Consider the following 18741-nt stretch of genomic DNA (forward strand, 5'->3'; position numbering starts at 1 on the left):
ACACGCACGAAGGAATCGGAATTATGGGATGGATCACGATTGACTGTGAGCGCAACCGCGGAAACGGAACAACTTTTTGCCTCGTTCGACAACAACGGCACCGGCGACGCCAATCCATTCGGTGCAACTGGTCCATTGTAACCTGTGCTTTTACTAGACTGTAACTTGGACCAAACCACAAAAGACAATGTTTCGCAAATTCACAAACCGCATCACCAACAGAATAGGATCTGACGGGGAGAACAGGAATTCCTCGCAAGTTGCCAGCGCCGTCGAAACCCTTCAAGCCATGGGCTTTGACGCGGCATCAATCCAACAAGCGTTGGCTTCTTCGAATGGCAATCTCGACCAAGCTACTGACGCTTTGCTATCGAGACAAGGTAGTCCTTCCAACTCACAGTCAACACCTTCGCGAGCCGAAGAAGAGTCTTTGCAACGAGCAATACAAGAAAGTTTACGCACGGTTCCGCTAACTCCACACGAACACGCACAGCGTTCCAAACCCACGGTCCCACGCACCGCTGCCGTGTCCAAGGCTGCCCAAGCCGCGGCTCGGCGTGCCGCTACCGCAAGAGAAACAGTAAGTGTCACGCCCCACTCCGCGTCGACGTCTCTGGCGATTCATCATCCGGAGGTAAGGCTGGTACCGAAATTACAAGACAAGTCGAAAGAAGAACAGATTCTTCGGTGTGCTGATCGAATGAAAGCTTCACCCGCCGCCGTTGACACCCTCCTTCGAACACTCAGTGCGGTACAGAAAGAACCAAGCAACGACAAATTTCGCAAAATTGACAAGTCCACTCCAGGCTACCAGCGCAGTGTCGCCAAGACACCAGGGGCAGAAGACCTTTTACGGGCCATGAACTATCGGCTCGTACCGAGCAGACCTAATGAACTCATCATTGATCGCAGTATGATCGATCCCGCACTGTTGTATCTAGGAATCTCAGCCTTGGAACAAGTGAAAGGAACACCGGAGTATCAGCAAGGGAAGGCTCAACTAACTTTCACCAAAGAGCTCGCGACGATTCGCGCTAGTGCTGATTGTAGTACCGAAGAAGCTATTCGACGGTCGACGTACATGGGACAATGCCCCAGTGAACCTACCGAAGGGCGGGGTGCACTCGTCCAAATTGTATTGGTGGACGAAGTCATTCGGCGTCGGTTCGACGGTGACGACATTTTGAATGACATCCTCCATTGGTTAGGGGGGCACGGTTCCGCAATTCCGGATAAACTTCTTTCCAGAACGTGGACCTTGGTCGATCGCAATGCCAATCCACCGTCATCCATCGATTGTGTCGCGAACCGAAACAATACTCTCCAGTACATTGGGTGTTGGCCGAGTGGTAAACTGGAACTACTACCCAACACAGAAGACTGAAAAGTCGGTATTTCCCTAGGTCGCGGGCTCGGCTCGGGAATTATAGACAATGTAGTTCCAGCTGTAAGTCACAATCGATACTGTCGGACACAAATAATTAGGGAGCATACTTTTAGAGTGTTACGTTATGTTGGTCGAGATTTTGTCCGATGACGAACAGGTCATTTTTCTTGTCACTCGTTACTTCACGTATCGACGCACTTTTTTCGACAGACAGGCATTCTGTTTTCTTGTTGCCTGCCTGTGGAGACGGCGTTATCCTCTGTTGTGCCTTTCAACACGGGCACTATCTCTATAGCGTATAGAGGAGCAATAGCTTCGTTACCGTGCTCATCTGAGTTCTGATTGATTAACATGGAGAGAACAAAGATACAAGACGAGCACAAAAGTCCCCCTAATCCGTCGACATTTCGATGGTTCCTCGGCCTTCTAGTGGCGTCGACGTTTTCCATGGTCTATTTTGTGGCTCCCTTTTACATGCTTACAGTCGTGTTTGCACTAGTTTTCAAATATCCTTCGGTAGAAATTGCATGGATGTACGCTATTCCGATGATTGTCTCGGCCATTTTGCCACCAATGGCTTCTCCACTTGCCTTGCGACTCATCTCCCCGCTCATTGACTACTTCGATTACGAAGAGATCCACGAAACCTCACCGGTGGACGTCCAGAAGGAAATACTAAGCAACAACAAAAACTATTTGCTAGTCTTTCAACCGCATGGAGCACTGTCGTTTACAGGAATCACTTCAATGGTGACAGCTCCACAAGCAATGAAAGGCAAATTGCCAACAGCTGTGGCTGACGCACTCTTGTACACACCTATACTGAAACATGTCTTAGGAATTTTCGGGCTGATTAGTGCCTCCAAAAGCAGCATGATCCGAACTTTAAAAAAGAAGGGTGTGGAAGGAACCATTGTTTTGTACGTTGGTGGGATTGCCGAGCTCTTTTTGACCGACGAGACGGACGAGCGCCTCTATCTGCGAAAGCGAAAAGGGTTTATCAAATTAGCTCTACAACAGGGTGTCGATGTTGTACCTGTGTATCTATTTGGGAACACAAACGCGCTGTCGGTACTAAAGACGGGATTTCTCGCGGCAATTTCGCGAAAATTACAGATATCTCTGACGTACATTTGGGGAAAGTGGTATCTTCCGATTCCCCGTGATTGCAAATTGCTGTATGCTTCCGGTCAGCCATTAGGAATGCCTCATATTTTAGACCCAAGCCAAGCCGACATTGATAAATGGCACGAAAAGTACTGCTCCGAGGTCATGCGGATCTTCGAAAAATACAAGGAAAAGGTTCCGGAATACAAGCACAAGAAATTAGAAATTATTTGATAGCGTTTTGTTGGACTCGCCTCATCGATACAGACAACCCACAATTAGAATATTCCAATTTTCCAAAGTGGCACTGTTTCTCGCATTTGAATCCTAATTTGTTCCACCGCTAATGCTGGAAATAGCACTCGAAAATCCACCTATGATGCAGTTGCTGATTCTGGGATTACTTTTCAAAATCACGGCAACCCGGAATTTTCGGTTGGTCCCAACCCCGCAGATGAAGAATTGCAGAATAATTCAATATTCCCCTCGTCGTTGACTGTAAGGACGTATACCGTAAATCCTTTCATTGCTCTCCTTCCCTTACTGTAAGACACATTCTATAGGTGACTTTGCCGCTCGGCATCGGAATGCAAAGCAAGTGCTCTCATCTCTTTACACCAACGACGGAATCATATTCAGAATGCCAAATTGTACCACTCTCTTACTAGTGGACGTACAAAATGACTTCCATCCCGGTGGCAGTCTTGCCATTCCCACCGCCAACGAGGACGCGGATCGCATTGCTGCTTTGATTCGGTCGCATCCAGAAAAAATTGATCGCATAGTGGCTACCATGGACTCGCACCAAAAGCTGCATATCGCGCATCCCTCGTTCTGGCTCGCTGGGGATGGATCGGGTCTTCATCCCGTTCCCTTTACAATTATCTCGCACGACGACATTAGGAACGGAACTTGGAAACCCCGTCCTGATCTCAAGACTTGCACAAATGACAAAAACACCTTGGACAGGGAAGTTCTTGGCGATCTCAAAGACGTTGAGAACGAATCAGGGTCGTTCGATCTCACCAAGTACTGTATTGAATATGCACGTAGGTTGGAAGAAAAGGGCCGATTCCAGATTTGTATATGGCCTGAGCATTGCCTGATTGGGTCTACGGGTCATAGCTTGGTAGATTCTGTGCGGGAAGCAATCAATGAGTGGAGTGAACAGACTGGAAGAAGCGTTGAATGGGTCATGAAAGGTCAAAATTTGCTGACGGAGATGTATTCCGCACTTGCTGCCGAAGTCCCAGTTTCGCATACCACAGCCTTCAACCACAAAGTGCACTCCTCGCTACTGGAATCTGATCGTTTGATCGTGTGCGGACAAGCGATGAGTCACTGTGTGAACTACACCCTCCGCGATATTGTGGAGTACAAACCGGAGATTAGCACGTGTCAGATCTATTTGCTTCTCGACTGCACTTCTTCCGTACCGACTTTTGAGTACGCTGCCAACGAATTCCAGCATGACATGGAAAAATTGGGAGTCTTGCTCGTTAAGTCCACCGAATTATTTCAATGTGCAAGTTTTAAAAAATGATGATGCCTCTACACATACCCGAACTGTGGCTTAAAAGCACACTACGTCTTCATTTGTTAGCTTCCACATGCTTTAAAGTGAAGTTCTGTAAAGGCAGAAAAAAACGTAAAATTTCTTACAGGTAATTATTCAAAACCATATCGTGCAGAGGTTACGCAGCCTCTGCAGCCCGAGCCTCGCGTTCCATCAGCACGCGTTTGTAATCGTGAGGGAAGACTTTGACGAATCTACCGACCTCATTCTCCCAGTTATCCAGCATTTTCTGACCAGTACTGCTTCCGGTCATTTCAACATGTTCCTTGATGTAGCTGTGCACCTCTTCTGATTCTTCCGGCGTATCAATCGTCTCCAATCCCACAAGGCCCATGTTGCAACGGGCGGGAAATTTGCCATCCGCGTCGTAGATGTAAGCGATGCCTCCGCTCATACCAGCAGCAAAGTTGCGACCCGTTTCGCCGAGAGAAACCATAATGCCACCAGTCATATACTCGCAGCCGTGGTCGCCAACACCTTCGACGACAGCGAGGGCACCGGAGTTACGGACACAAAATCGCTCACCCGCCTTTCCACGAAAGAATGCCTTGCCTGACGTAGCACCGTACAAACAAACATTTCCCACGACAACGTGCTCTTCGGCTTCAAACCCACTTGCGACGACATCGGCCGTCGGGTAAACAGCAAGCTTTCCGCCTGAGAGGCCTTTACCAGTGTAATCATTCGCGTCTCCTTCCACTGTCATCGTGATACCCTTTGCAAGAGTAAACGCTAAAGACTGCCCACCATGTCCTTTAAGCTTGAGGTGAATTGTGTCGTCTGGAAGACCCTCCGTACCGTATCGCGAAGAGATCTCGTAAGAAAGCATAGTTCCAAGAGTACGGTTGACGTTTTCAATCTCGTCTTCGATGACAACTGGGATCTGGTTTTCTAACGCATCCTTCGCCTTTGCAATAAAATCAATATCCTTGGCAATGTCGAGACCGTGATATTGGCCGGTCAAATTGCGAATTCCGGCAGACGGGTTGAGCTCTGACGCAGGCGTTAAAAGCGGACTCAAGTCCAGCCCACGGCTTTTGTAGTGAAGGCCGCGTTTGTTGATGTCCAAATGCTGGGTTTGTCCAATCATTTCTGCCATATTTCTGTACCCCAATTTCGCCATAATTTCGCGAACTTCCTCAGCAAGCAGGAAGAAGTAATTCATGACGTGCTCAGGCTGTCCAGAAAACTTGCGACGAAGCTCTTCGTCTTGCGTGGCTATACCCACAGGGCAAGTGTTCAAGTGGCATTTGCGCATCATGATGCATCCCATTACAACTAGTGGAGCCGTGGCGAAGCCAAACTCTTCAGCGCCGAGGAGCGCGGCGATCGCAACATCTCGTCCCGTTTTCAGCTGTCCGTCGGTTTGCAACTTAACTCGATCACGTAAACCATTCAAGACAAGGGTCTGCTGCGTTTCGGCAAGACCAAGCTCCCATGGGAGACCGGCTCCTTTCACACCAGTCCAGGCAGCTGCTCCAGTGCCCCCGTCATGACCACTGACTGTGATATGATCGGCAAGAGCCTTGGCGACACCTGCAGCGACAACACCAACTCCGACTTCAGACACAAGTTTGACGGATACCTCTCCCTTTGGCTGAGCATTCTTTAAGTCGTGAATGAGTTGAGCTAGATCTTCAATCGAATAAATGTCGTGGTGAGGCGGCGGAGAAATCAGACCAACGCCTGGAGTTGTGTGCCGATTCTCAGCAATATACTCCGAGACTTTAAATCCGGGCAATTCGCCACCTTCGCCGGGCTTTGCGCCTTGAGCCATTTTGATTTGGATCTGGTCACTATTTGCCAGATAGTGGGATGTCACACCAAATCGTCCAGAGGCAACTTGTTTGATACTGGATCGACGATTGTCAAGAAAGCGTTTCGGGTCTTCACCACCTTCGCCAGTGTTCGATCGACCTCCAATACTGTTCATTGCCACAGCCAGCGTCTCATGGGCTTCGCGACTGATTGACCCCAGAGACATGGCACCAGACGCAAAGCGCTTGACAATCTCACTCGTTGGCTCCACTTCTTCAATAGGAATTGCCTTAGTCGGGTCAAACTTAAACTTGAGCTGGCCACGGAGGGTGACTTTCTTGTTTTGCTCGTTAGTGAGACGCGCAAACTCCTTGTAGGCTTCACGTGAGTTCGTTCGGCCAGCAATTTGCAGGTTAACCATTCCAGCAGGGGTATTCAGATGAGCCTCTCCGCCGTCCCGGTAGTGGAACTGCCCATCGCTGCGGACCAAGTCATCCAAATCCGAAGGTATCGGAGGATAGGCACTCTCATGGAAGCGTTCCAGATCACGGTAAAGCGCTTCAAAATCGGTGCCCTGGATGCGGGTTGTCGTTCCGCTGAAACAGCGATCCACGACTTCGTCTGCAAGACCAACTGCTTCAAAAACCTGAGCACCCTTGTAGCTCTGCAGCGTAGAAATGCCCATTTTACTCATTACTTTTAAAAGACCTTTGGCTGCGGCCTTACGGTAGTTTTGCATCGCCTCTTCGTCCGTGAACTGCTGCTTCGCTTTAGACTCAATTTGTCCTTCCTCGTTCATTTTGCAAATAGCTTCGTAGGCCATGTAAGGACAAACAGCATCACAGCCGTATCCGAAAATTGTCGCAAAATCGTGAACTTCTTTGGCATCTCCAGCTTCGGCAAAAATAGCTGCCTTAGGGCGTTGCTTCGTTTTCAGCAAATGATGGTGGACAGCACCGACGGCCAGCAAAGATGGCAGCGCAATTCGATCGGGACCAGCGAATTTATCAGAAAGAATAACGCCCTCCACGCCGCTTCCGCCAAAAGGGCCCTGGATGGCTTCAGCTGCTTCATCGCAGATTCGTTCAAGAGCCTGAATACAGTTGCTGTGTAAGCTAGAGTTTAACAATTGTGCCACTGCCACTTAGCTTTTTTCTCAACGTACCTGAAGCATGCCGTCCGGTCCACTTCCTACCGAAAACGTTGTATCAATTACAGCCGTTTTAAATCCTTGACCGCCGCTTGTGCTCTTATATTCCTGATTCTTTAAAGTTTCCATTTCATCCAGAGTGAGTACGGGGTGACGGACCACCAGACGCTCGCAATGTGATTGCTGCGGATCAGAAAGTAGGTTGCCCTCGGGACCAACAGGGCAGACCAAACTCATCACGATTTCTTCACGTATAGGATCAATCGGAGGGTTCGTCACCTGTGCAAACAGTTGCTTGAAATAATCGTTTACTTGGCGTGGCTGCTCAGAAAGAACAGCAAGAGCTGCATCGTTTCCCATGCTTCCAAGCGCTTCCTTGCCGCCGACGGCCATAGGCAGTAGCAACATTTCTAGCTTTTCGCTACTGTAACCAAACATGTTCAGTTTGCGGTTGGTCTGGGTAAAATCCATAGGACCGCTTCGGCTTCCGCTTTGCTTCGACCAGCTTTCCAGATCGATCATACCGTTTTGAACCCAATCCGAGTAAGGGTGCATCGAAGCAACCTGTTCCTTAATCTCGTCGTCCGGCACGATGCGCTGCGTTTCAAAGTCGACCAAAAACATTTTCCCCGGTTCCAGACGATGCTTGACTTTAACGTCCGAGTCAGGGATATCGGGACAGACGCCAATTTCGGAGGAGAGCATGACGTGATCGTCTTTAGTCACATAGTAGCGCGAGGGACGAAGACCGTTCCGGTCCAAAGTGGCACCAATGTAACGACCATCTGTGAAGGCAACCATCGCAGGCCCATCCCAAGGTTCCATTACAGCTGAGTTGTACTCGTAAAACGATTTCTTTTTGTCCGATAAATTGTCATTGTCCTGCCAGGCTTCCGGAATCATCATCATAACAGCCTCCGGCAATGTACGATTTGAGCCTTTTGTGAGTAGTTCTAAAACCGAATCAAAGTTCCCCGAATCGCTCATATTGTCAGAAGTTGCGGGTAGAAGATGGCTGGTATCATCACCGTAGATCGGAGATTCCATAATGCCCCCGCGACTGTACATCCAATTCTTGTTTCCGCGAAGGGTGTTGATCTCCCCATTATGGCACATCATACGAATCGGCTGGGCGCGTTCCCAAGATGGAAAGGTATTTGTCGAGAATCTGGAATGCACCAACGCCAAATGAGAGATAAACGACGGATCCTGCAGGTCTAGATAGTACTGCGAGACCTGCTCTGGGGTCAATTGCCCCTTGTAGGTAATGTGATGACTGGTAAGGGAGTTGACATAAAAACCACTTTCAGGTCCTTGAATAACGGCAACTTCGTCCTCTGCCATTTTGCGAATTTTCATAAGATCTTGCTCAAATGCTTTGTTGGGAATCTTTCGATCGTTGATAACAATGAGTTGCTGGGTGATAGGTTCCGAATCCAGTGGGTCCTTCCCGAGCTGAGAGTTGTTGACAGGGACTGGGCGCCACCCTAAAGTAGTATGCTTACTTTCTTTGACAAGTCGATCGAGGATCGCTTTGCATTCATCCATTTTTCCGTTCACGTGGCTTCCTGGCGGGAAGAAGATATTGCTCACTGCGTACTCTCCTACTGCAGGAAGCTCTGCCTGGAAAAGCTCCTTAGCACGGGCTCGCATGAACGAATCGGGCATCCCGAAAAGCATACCTGGATAGATAAAAGGGGCAAAGTGAGCACACGGATGGCAACATCAGGAAAAATCAGCTTGTCAAACTCACCAGACCCGTCCCCCGAAGCAGGATCACACCCACAGCCTCCGCGATGAGCCATACGGACTAACATCTCATCCGCCCTTTCGACAATAGCTCGCGAAGGAACCGACTTGAGGGAAGCAATCAAACCAACTCCGCAATTCTCCTTCTCATTTTTGGCGTCATACAAAGTTTTCGGTAAGTCATCCTCTCGCCTTCCGCTACGAAGTTGAACGATGCGTTCCGTCGAGTAGAAGCGTTGACGAAGGAGAGGGTTCTGGAGTGCTGTGATGCCAGGCACTGTACAGCGTTGCAGCGTGCGACGCAGACTCACCGCCGAAACACGATGGAAGGTGGACAGCCGCGAGCCCTTGCGTACGACAAGACAAGCCGAGGAAATCATGCTCTTCCTACGAATACCAAAACGAGATTGTTTGTGCTGACTTTGAGTCTGGTGCTGCCTGTAATATTCTTATTAATTTTCAGTGAAAAAGCAGCAGCTCTGTATAGACCGACGAACTCTAAGCCTTCGTGAGCGCAAGTTCTGCAGAACTTTTCCATGCTAAAGCAGGTTTGGATGAGAGTGCTGCCGCTGCACGTGAGCGGCTCGGAAGGAATCGGAAGATACGAGTGACGTGAGGTCGACCTTGCTGACGTAAACAAAGATGTTCTGCTTATGAGCACGATACGCAACGCGACGACAAATGGATACTTTACATAAGAGCGAGCTCTTGAAGCGGAGACCATTCTTCTGAACCACGTGTCCAGGCTTCCAGTTACTGTTGTCGGTCGACTGAAAGACCACAAATGAGAACAGATTTCATACCGAAGTTACAGTTGTTTCCCTGTTTGGTCGTCATTGCGATACATTTCGACTAGCTAGCTCTAGTCCTAACGCGAGGCGAAGTCCTCGCGAATTTCTTCTGACAATACAATTGGAAATGTTTTCCCATAGTTTTCTATTAGAAAAACGGAAATCAAGTTTTGATAACATACCTGCTTTCTTGACTGTAAGCTAGTCTTTTTCCATATCACCCGAGGTCATGAATGCTTGAAAGCCAAGAACCAAGGTAATGATGGTCATGGGCGCCATGAGGATCGTCAATGGATGCGGTGGCCAGAAAAACATTTTAAAGCTGACCACAACGTAGCAACGTAACATATGCGCATAATTCTTGTAGAATGTCATGTGTCGATTGAGGAATGAGAGCATGCCGACAAGGATTGTTGCTAGCGCCGATGATGTAAACTTGTTCATTCGCCGCGCGGCCACGCCTTCGGCTTCTTTGGGGATGTATAGTTCCAAAGCGACGCTTGCCAGCCAGTGGAAAAGCCCCTGGAGAAATGCAATGCGCGCAGTCAAATATTCGAACTCCCAATTGTTCTTTAGAAACCCCATCGGCGAGTTGTACGCCAAATTTTTTAATGTACCCGGCGTGTCACCATGGCTCAATAGCATTGTACCAGTCACCGTTGTAACAAAAATGCTTACAACTTCCAGACCAAAGGAAGACAATAGTAGAAATCGGCACAATTTCTTTGCGACACGCATAAGTTGTGTATCCGACTTCTTCGGAGACATGGCCTCGCGAGATTCTACCATGGTTGCTAGAACTGCGCCAGCAACCAGAGCAGCTGGTGCCCCAAGATTTGCTGTCCATTCCCAGGTATCAAACATCAATTGCGCGTCGACATTTCTCAGTTCCCCGTATCCCAGAGCGAGCAATGGTTCTCTCTGTAGCAATATACATTTGTTTGTCCCACTTTCACTTTTTCGAATCCGAGATCCATGGGCAGATCGAAGCAGAGCTCTTTGGGAAGCGTACCCGGATACATATGAGCCTAGAGCCAGAACAATTAGACAACCTTGCACCATTGCCGCCAACCTTTTCCTGATCTACCGTCAAAGTGGTCTCGATGTGGTCGGTGGTCCATAGTCCCGTTGTGCTAGACAGATTGGTCATCTTTGGAAAGACATGCGACGCTTCAACACGACATGTCTGTCGAATGTGACGGCGAACGAGCAGGCTCCCTGTCACTGTTTGTCTACCTCAGAGTCAGACATTGCCACCAATATGATCTGAGACTGAAGGACAGACGCTCAAGTCTATTGTTGTTCCGTGAAGAGGGTAGGGTAGTTTCACATTACGTGCTTCAAACGGCGACGGGTCAGCGGCAAAAAGTGCTTCTCCAGCGTAACTTCTGGTCCCAAGTTCACCGGTGGAGTTGGTGCCGGTTGGTCCGACTCGACCGCATAACGCGTTCTGTGGGGAGAGCCCATGCCTCAATTAATGTGAGAACCCTCTCGAGCTGGATTGGTAATTTTGAGGTATCAACGAAGCTGTTTTGCATGTATAACTAGCAAAATTGTTCTACCTATTTTCTGCTGTTAGTCATATCACTCTGCAACGACAAAAGTCTCTAAAGAATTCGGCAGTGCCCTTGTTGAGGCTGGGATATTTTTGGACGGAAACAGCCTAGGCACTATGAGTTCTTTTGCAATTCAATCCATGCAGTTGCTGGTGGCAACAGGTATCCAGTGAAAATAAACGCTTTTCGAACAAATTTCGTGACTTTTATGGTGATCAACTGATATTTTTCTACTTTCTTTGTTATCGGCCCGATTTTCTTGTTTGCTTGATAACCTTAGCATCTATCTACCCTTTGACGAAATCGAATCGCAGATGGATTCGTATTATGCTACCACTTTTCTTTTTCATTCGTTTGATGTTTACACTTAGAAAGAAAAAATTGTAGATTCAGGAAATGTTTCCTCACTGTACTCCGTGATTTGTTCGTCAGCTCGTCACTTTTGTTTATGATGAGTGACTGTGAGGTCCATCTTTCATATTCTGTTTATTGTATTCCATCAATCTAAAAATATTTAGCAGGACCGACTGTGGATATTTCATGGGTCCCGTTGTAGTCACGTGCGTATATTGCCGACCTGTGCGACCTAATTAAGGAAAGAAGGTATTCACGAGAGTGAATCTTTGTATGGAAATATAGAAGGTATTCTTGAGAATTCATGAAACATTTCTTTCATTGGCTCTGAACAAGTGATAGCACAGGAAGATTGTCAGTGTAATTTCAGAGAGGCTGCCGTCAATCATTTCGCACAACGCTCAAGATTCGACAGCTTTGTTTTGGCCTTGGCAATATCGACGGAACCATCACCTTTGTAGTCTAGCCACCCTGTATGGCGGACGCTATATTCTTCTCTATCGTAGCTCTCGCTAAAGCGGGTATTGAGTGCTGTCGAAACGCCCAAATCTGCAAGGATGAGGCAGCCCGCATCGGCAAGCGTCTGACGATAGTGGTCGCACGAGCTAACGAATGGGGAGCGGTTTGTGAAAGTGCGCGCCTTTTTCATTTCCATGAAGTCGTGGAGAATGCCTTTCTCTGCTTGCAAGCCGTTTCATCGCCTAGAAGCAAGCGTTCCTCGTGGAACAAATTGTTCAAGTCTGCGTTGCAATCCACATCTTTGCTCGACCAAATCCTTGAAGCAGAGAGTCATCTGAATACTGCCATCAACGATCTACAGATGGAGCAGTCCAACGCCATCTTCTCACAACTGGTAGACGTCTCGAAAGGGGTTGCAGAGTTGCTTGACCACTTTGGAACTCTAGCTATGAGCCAATCGAATCCTTCCGTGACCATCCAGCAACAGTTTGATAAGGTGTTGGCGGATGCACAGGCACAAGCCCCAGAAGTTGCCGTTTCTATCACCGGTGACACAATAAACCATGCAGTACGAGAGTATGACTCTCTCAACCATGCGGAAGCTGAGATTGTTTTATCTCAACAGCAACAAAAGATATTGTTTCGTCCATCAAAAGAGGATGTACTTGCTATCTCGCTTAATTCATCATCACTGAAGTTCAGCGATGACCGAAGAAACCTTCTGGGCGGTGGAGGATTTGCAGAAGTGTTTCGTGGAACCTATGACCACCGGCCAGTCGCGGTCAAGCGCCTCAAGGCGTACGACGGAGATCTGGCGTCTCTCTCTCAAAACCAAATCTCTCGTGATGTGGAACGCCTCGCTGCAGAAGCCATTTTGACGCACAAGTGCGGCAAGCATTCCAATATCATCCACATTGTTGGATGTCTTACCATACTGAATGAAGTGGAGAGACCTCTCATTGTCATGGAGCTAATGCATACAACTTTATTTGACGCTCTACATGATCAAAACCAAAAGGATACTATGGGATATTCTCGTCGGCTGTATCTGTTAAAAGGTATTGCCGGAGCCTTAGAGTTTCTTCATCTGCAAGGAATTGTCCACCATGATATCAAGTCTCTAAATATCTTGCTGAACAATCAATTGACTGTTGCCAAGTTGGCTGACTTTGGCGAATCTAAAGTAAAAGGCCTCCACACCACGAAATTCCGTCTGAATACAATAATGGCCACCACCAGTCACAAGGGCAATCAGGTAGCAGGTACAGCCGCCTACCAGGCACCAGAAATTCTCTCTGAAGAAGTTAGTGACACATCACGCGTTTGCGAGATGTTTTCGTTTGGGGTAACAGTGTGGGAGTGCCTAACAGGCAGCATTCCACACATGGGTAAAAAGGAATCATCTATTGCTCTTTTAGCTGCAAACAAGAAGCACCTACCCATGCTTGATGTGCCCTCACGTCCGGTTATAGATCTTCCAGAGATGGAATTGGCTTCCTGGAAAGCACTGAAGGTGATTGCAACAATGTGCATCTCGCGCGATCGCTCAATTAGGCCGACTGCTTCTGTCGTAGTGGGACTTTGGCATAGAGTAAAGACTGCAGGAAAGGTCGAACCTTTTTCGTTCTCTCTCGAAAACTTGTCTACAGCCAAAACTGGTGGCATTGTCAACACCTTGTTGCCTACAGATTTCGGGACCCAGGGATCAGCAAGTCAAGCACAAGACCACGAGGAAGAGTCCAAAGCTGAATATGGAACGTTTTCAAAGAAACGTTGCTACAGTGGACTGTCCGTCTATGCCAGTATTGTGGTGTTGCTTGGAAGCATAGTTGTATTGACTGTGACCCTAGTGCCTAGAACGTCTCCGGAGTCCCCTTCGCCATTGTTGGCTCGCCTTTCCTTGCAAACCACAGAGGATTTGTATGATGCTGTTGATGTCTATGTTGGCGCAACTCGCCCTATAACGTCCATAGCAGCCACTAAATATGGATATCCTATTGGATCGTGGGATGTGTCGCAAATCACCAACTTTACTCAAGTTTTTGACGGATTGGGTCGAAATCGTGCCATTAGGATGTTTGATGAAGATTTAAGCAGTTGGGATGTTTCGGCAGCAACAACAATGCAGTCAATGTTCAACGGTGCTGATGCTTTCAATAGTAACCTCTCAGCTTGGAATGTGAGCCAGGTGACCGACATGAGTTTCATGTTTTGGGGCGCATCAACCTTTAATGGAGACCTTTCGTCATGGAAGGTAGACCGGGTTGAAAATATCAAGTCTATGTTTGGGGGTGCGGGCGCATTCAATGGTGATCTCTCGGCATGGAATGTGAGCCTGGTAACCGACATGAGTTTCATGTTTTGGGGCGCCTCCACTTTTGATGGGGACCTTTCGTCATGGAGCGTAGACCGGGTCACAAGTATGGAGTCTATGTTTGAGGGTGCAGGAGCCTTCAAAGGTGATCTTTCGTTGTGGAATGTGAGACAGGTAACAGACATGAGTTTCATGTTTTGGCGTGCATCTTCTTTCAATGGGGATCTATCATCATGGGATGTAGAGCAGGTCACAGGTATGCAATCTATGTTTCAGTTTGCAGCAGCTTTTAATGGTGACCTGTCAAACTGGGATGTTAGAAATGTAACAACAATGCAAGATATGTTTTATGGTGCAACTTCCTTTACTGGCACCCTGTGTTCCTGGCTGGAAAAACTTCCATTGGACTGCAATGTTGATAAAATGTTCTTTATGGCACAGTCCTGCACAGACAGAGCAGACATCATACTGCCAATTGGACCAATGTGCCATACTTGCACAACATAACAGTACTTTGTCATTGTTGGATCCCAAGGAAAAACAGCTCCCAAAGCTTTGTAGCCCCACAATAACGATTCAATAACAGTAAATAAAAAGAGAGGAAATTTATTGTATTAACTGTAAGTACTGCAAGTTACTTTTGGTAGCAAAGAAGTTACCATATGTCTCGGATGACTGTGAACAAACGATTGAGTTCTACTTGCATAGAATACGACAAAAGAGTAGTGCTTTTGGTGGGAAAGCCTCAAAAGAGGTTTTAAGTGCTTTAGTTGGTAAGTTTAGAGATAAATCAATTCTGAGACTAAAATATAGGTTCCAAAATGAAACCTTTGGTGTTGGAAACAGAATGTACAAACGTGGTAACCTTTTAGCCAACATACTGGCTATCAAACTTTGTCATAGTTCTCGGCGAGGCGTTTGGACTATCTAATGTGAGTGATTGCCAAACTACTGAGTTTGGATGCTATTGACCAGTATTTCTTGACAGTGAGCACATAGGGAAACAATACAGTAATCAGGAATATTTCATTCATAGCATATCAGTTTGATAAGAAAAAGTGTATTATATTGATTTGATAGAGCCATGCTGACCCGGATTTGGGGAAGTATGGTGGGACAAATGACCTTAGAGGACAGCTCAGGATGAGATGCTAGGGTCATCACTTTAGTCTAGTCTTGTGCACATTGGATGATGTGCTCACTTTATATATTCTAAAGCACTTTGCATGCTGTACTATAAGTCCTCTTGTGTGTGCTTTGTTAGACTTCGCCATGGCCATGCATTAGATGGTTTCCGCCGCAGCGGAATCGTCGGTCAAGCGACATGACTAAGATGAATGGAATCATAGTCCAGATATTGTAGTGCCAATGAACGGAGCACCACGTGGATATTAAAAGAGTTTATCAGAAACCCATTGCATACACCATGCGCAAAATTACCCACACAGCTCTATGCGAGTGGATTGGTACCAGGTGCTAGACTGCACTGAGTTTTTCATCGGATCTGTAAAACTTGACAGTAGCGTCGCACATTTTGTAACACCTACCAGTGTGATCCGTGCAGTGGGAGAAAAAAGAACCAGAACAGATCTTGGTTCGCGCCCAGCAGCGGTTTTTAAATCCGCGGGTTTGACAATTGATCTTGAAATCGGTTAAGTAAAATTTAGGTGGTTTCAGATGGTCGCCTGTGGTCAACACTTCGTTTCGATAGTTACTGGCACGGAGCGATATCATGCACAGCAGTAACACTGCCACCAAGGTGGTAGAAGGGAGTGAACCAGTGCTGGCAACGTCCACTGGTGTAGGGTCATATAAAGAAGTCCGCTTAGTTACAGCAAAGGACCTGAAATATAGTGGAAGACCTAACCCCGGAACGCTACCAATCCGGCTATCCAGCCCAACTCAAGATCTGACCCGGCCACCCAGCACAACTCAAGACCTGGATAACCTTGTTGAGACAACATGGTTACCGCCACGCGAACTACATCTGATGCAGCTGCCCTTGCTCATTTGCTAGACACAGGGCTCGCACTATCTGCAACTTCACCTATCCGCCTTAGCCTACAACTTAACGGATATGACAATCTACAAAGTGTTGTTGGTATTTTTGAGAGTGAACTGGAATCTTTAGAGTATGTCCCTTTGGCACTTGAAGAAGGAGTCCCACCTCTCCCGGTGAAGTTGCTAATGGCGCATCGACAGCTACTACGTTATTTCCTACGTTGGATGAGCCATCTTCGGAACACAAATGGGGGGCCACTATCCCCTTATGAGATCGTTTCCCTTGCTAGACACATACTGGATGTCGCCTCCTGTCCAGTTGTCAGAATCACCGTCTACTCCCCTTTGGCAATCCAGCACCCCTATGGCCATACCTGGAAACCATAGTCACGCTGCTGTTGCTGATTTCAAACAAGGAGTGAAACATGACAAGATGCACTATCCAGTGCTTAAGGATGATCGCTACTGGGACCATTTGTACCGTACCTTTGTCGTTACCGCCGTATTGCACAATGTAGATAATGTTCTAGATCCGGCTTATTCTCCAACAGATCCAGATAAAATCTCACTTGTTAAAGAGCAGAAAAAGTTTGTCTATTCCGCCCTAGAACACTGTTTGCAAACCAATATGGGTAAAAACATTGTTCGAGAACATGCTTTCGATTTCGACGCCCAAGTTGTATTTGCAAAAATCGTTAAACATTACACGGAATCCACAGCCGCGAAAATCAGCTCCGGCACTACTCTCTCATACTTGACCTCTGCAAAATACGGCAGCTCCTGGACCGGCACTGCGGAAGGTTTTATCTTGCATTGGAAAAACCATCTACGCATCTACAACAATACCGTGCCAACTTCGGAACAGTTGCCACCGCAACTCTGCCTCAGTTTGCTTGAGTCCTCTGTTCGCGACGTCTCCAAACTACGTCAAGTCAACACTACCGCGAATTTAGATTTAGCTAAAGGGGGGTCTCCCATTAACTATGAAAATTATCTAAGTCTACTTCTCGCTGCAGCAACTTTATACGACAAAGGGAACAACCTTTCCAACTCTCGTAGCCCTAAGACCAAGCGTAGTGCCTTTGTTGCTGAAACCATCTTCCCCGACGACGACTACAGCATTGATTACGACATTGATTTATCTCCGTCCATTCTGTACGAAGCGAATGCTCACAACCGCAGAGCAGGAGATCAAAATCGAGACCGCCAGGGCAATGTCAACCGTGAACGACCGTATATCCCCCGTGAGATGTGGGATAAACTGTCCGATGATGCAAAGGCAATTCTCCGAGGCATGTCTTCTCCCGCGGAAGGTCAAGCCTCGCCTAACAGCAATCAACACCCTCATTTTAATGCCAATTCTCATTCTCTAGCCGACATGGGACACCCCTCCACAACCAACGACTCGTTGAATGAAAGCGACAACGAAAAAATTCCACAATTGTGGAAACGATACGGAGTTACTTGCCCACCTTACTGATTGTTCCAATCCTATGGCAAATGGAGACATTCGCAAAGTCCTTGCCTCTGCCTCTTCCCACAAGCAAAATGCAAACAACTCCCTCCAGTCAAACATGCTTGAGTACACCATTTCACGGCACTCCATTGTTGGAACCACATCTTCTCTCATTGACAGAGGTGCCAATGGCGGACTCGCTGGAAGTGATGTTAAGGTTCTCAACAAAACAGGCCTAAGGGGAGGGAGATCCCAGAGTAGTATAATCATACAATACTGTATAGAATTTATCCAAAAACTACGCCTAAGTAATTACTCAGGGATCTGTCCTTGCTTCTAAGTAATTACTCAGGGATCAGTACCGGACCTCATAGTAATTACTCAGGGATCTGTCTTCGCTTCGCAACCTTATTCGATTGTCTGTTCCAATAGAATTGGGTACCCGATGAACTCTTATCCGTTTGTCTGAGTCTCCCGTTTCTGTCTCCCCGCTTCAGTAGAGTTCAATTGACCGAACTCTACGACCCGCCTCCAACGCTTGGAAATTCGCAGTTTCAGTCAGTGTCACAGGTTGCGTTTCCATGAAAGATTTTTTCCTTGTACAGTAAACGTGTTTGGGGTTTTCGTTCTGTCATGCTGTAGAGCACTGCCATGGACTTATCTCCGAGCATTACGTAATTCATCTGGAAGAGTCCTGGCAACTCCAAGAATCCGCCACGGAGAATGGCTTGATGCAAATGGAACAGTGATTGTCCACTTTGAGGAGTCCTGGCATCGTTAGGGTTAGGGGTTAGGGTTAGGGTTAGGGTTAGGGTTAGGGTTAGGGTTAGGGTTAGGGTTAGGGTTAGGGTTAGGGTTAGGGTTAGGGTTAGGGTTAGGGTTAGGGTTAGGGTTAAGGTTAGGGTTAGGGTTAGGGTTAGGGTTAGGGTTAGGGTTAGGGTTAGGGTTAGGGTTAGGGTTAGGGTTAGGGTTAGGGTTAGGGTTAGGGTTAGGGTTAGGGTTAGGGTTAGGGTTAGGGTTAGGGTTAGGGTTAGGGTTAGGGTTAGGGTTAGGGTTAGGGTTAGGGTTAGGGTTAGGGTTAGG

General features: G+C 47.4%; 7 protein-coding genes across 7 annotated transcripts; 5 read left to right on the plus strand and 2 right to left on the minus strand.

Annotated features, from left to right (window-relative positions):
* Positions 1–289: 289 nt before the first annotated feature.
* PHATRDRAFT_40273 (predicted protein) lies at positions 290–1384 on the plus strand (the record flags this gene model as incomplete). Its single annotated transcript, XM_002184125.1, has 1 exon — positions 290–1384. One exon carries the CDS (start codon positions 290–292, stop codon positions 1382–1384), a length of 1095 nt encoding a protein of 364 aa, XP_002184161.1.
* Positions 1385–1626: 242 nt separating this feature from the next.
* PHATRDRAFT_49544 (predicted protein) lies at positions 1627–2728 on the plus strand (the record flags this gene model as incomplete). The annotated part of the gene is made up of 1 exon (XM_002184126.1): positions 1627–2728. Exon 1 carries the CDS (start codon positions 1739–1741, stop codon positions 2726–2728), a length of 990 nt encoding a protein of 329 aa, XP_002184162.1. The 5' UTR covers positions 1627–1738.
* Positions 2729–2997: 269 nt separating this feature from the next.
* Positions 2998–4050, plus strand: PHATRDRAFT_49545 (predicted protein). Its single transcript, XM_002184127.1, has one exon. It carries the CDS (start codon positions 3135–3137, stop codon positions 4035–4037), a length of 903 nt encoding a protein of 300 aa, XP_002184163.1. The 5' UTR covers positions 2998–3134; the 3' UTR covers positions 4038–4050.
* An 80-nt stretch (positions 4051–4130) lies between these two features.
* Positions 4131–9200, minus strand: GltX (ferredoxin-dependent glutamate synthase, fusion of large and small subunits). The gene is made up of 3 exons (XM_002184243.1): positions 8732–9200; positions 6994–8660; positions 4131–6921 (listed from the first exon to the last, which is right to left on the minus strand). The coding sequence occupies exons 1-3, from the start codon at positions 9105–9107 to the stop codon at positions 4189–4191; spliced, it is 4776 nt and encodes a 1591-aa protein (XP_002184279.1). The 5' UTR covers positions 9108–9200; the 3' UTR covers positions 4131–4188.
* A 519-nt stretch (positions 9201–9719) lies between these two features.
* PHATRDRAFT_40277 (predicted protein) lies at positions 9720–10985 on the minus strand (the record flags this gene model as incomplete). The annotated part of the gene is made up of 3 exons (XM_002184244.1): positions 9720–10439; positions 10531–10651; positions 10849–10985. 3 exons carry the CDS (start codon positions 10983–10985, stop codon positions 9720–9722), a joined length of 978 nt encoding a protein of 325 aa, XP_002184280.1.
* Positions 10986–11903: 918 nt separating this feature from the next.
* Positions 11904–14708, plus strand: PHATRDRAFT_40278 (predicted protein; the record flags this gene model as incomplete). The annotated part of the gene is made up of 1 exon (XM_002184128.1): positions 11904–14708. One exon carries the CDS (start codon positions 11904–11906, stop codon positions 14706–14708), a length of 2805 nt encoding a protein of 934 aa, XP_002184164.1.
* A 1455-nt stretch (positions 14709–16163) lies between these two features.
* Positions 16164–17682, plus strand: PHATRDRAFT_40279 (predicted protein; the record flags this gene model as incomplete). Its single annotated transcript, XM_002184129.1, has 2 exons — positions 16164–16333; positions 16590–17682. The coding sequence occupies 2 exons, from the start codon at positions 16164–16166 to the stop codon at positions 17680–17682; spliced, it is 1263 nt and encodes a 420-aa protein (XP_002184165.1).
* Between the last annotated feature and the right edge of the window lie 1059 nt (positions 17683–18741).

The sequence above is a fragment of the Phaeodactylum tricornutum genome, chromosome 22, assembly GCF_000150955.2.
Source record: "Phaeodactylum tricornutum CCAP 1055/1 chromosome 22, whole genome shotgun sequence".
Taxonomy (NCBI): Eukaryota; Bacillariophyta; class Bacillariophyceae; order Surirellales; family Neidiaceae; genus Phaeodactylum; species Phaeodactylum tricornutum.

Coding starts and splice junctions, on each gene's coding strand:
- PHATRDRAFT_49545 (XM_002184127.1), top strand. CDS start 3,135: ATGCCAAATTGTACCACTCTCTTACTAGTGGACGTACAAAATGACTTC.
- GltX (XM_002184243.1), bottom strand. CDS start 9,107: ATGATTTCCTCGGCTTGTCTTGTCGTACGCAAGGGCTCGCGGCTGTCC. Junction 8,661..8,731: donor TGCTTCGGGGGACGGGTCTG/GTGAGTTTGACA, acceptor TTATCTATCCAG/GTATGCTTTTCGGGATGCCC. Junction 6,922..6,993: donor GACCGGACGGCATGCTTCAG/GTACGTTGAGAA, acceptor AACTGTATTCAG/GCTCTTGAACGAATCTGCGA.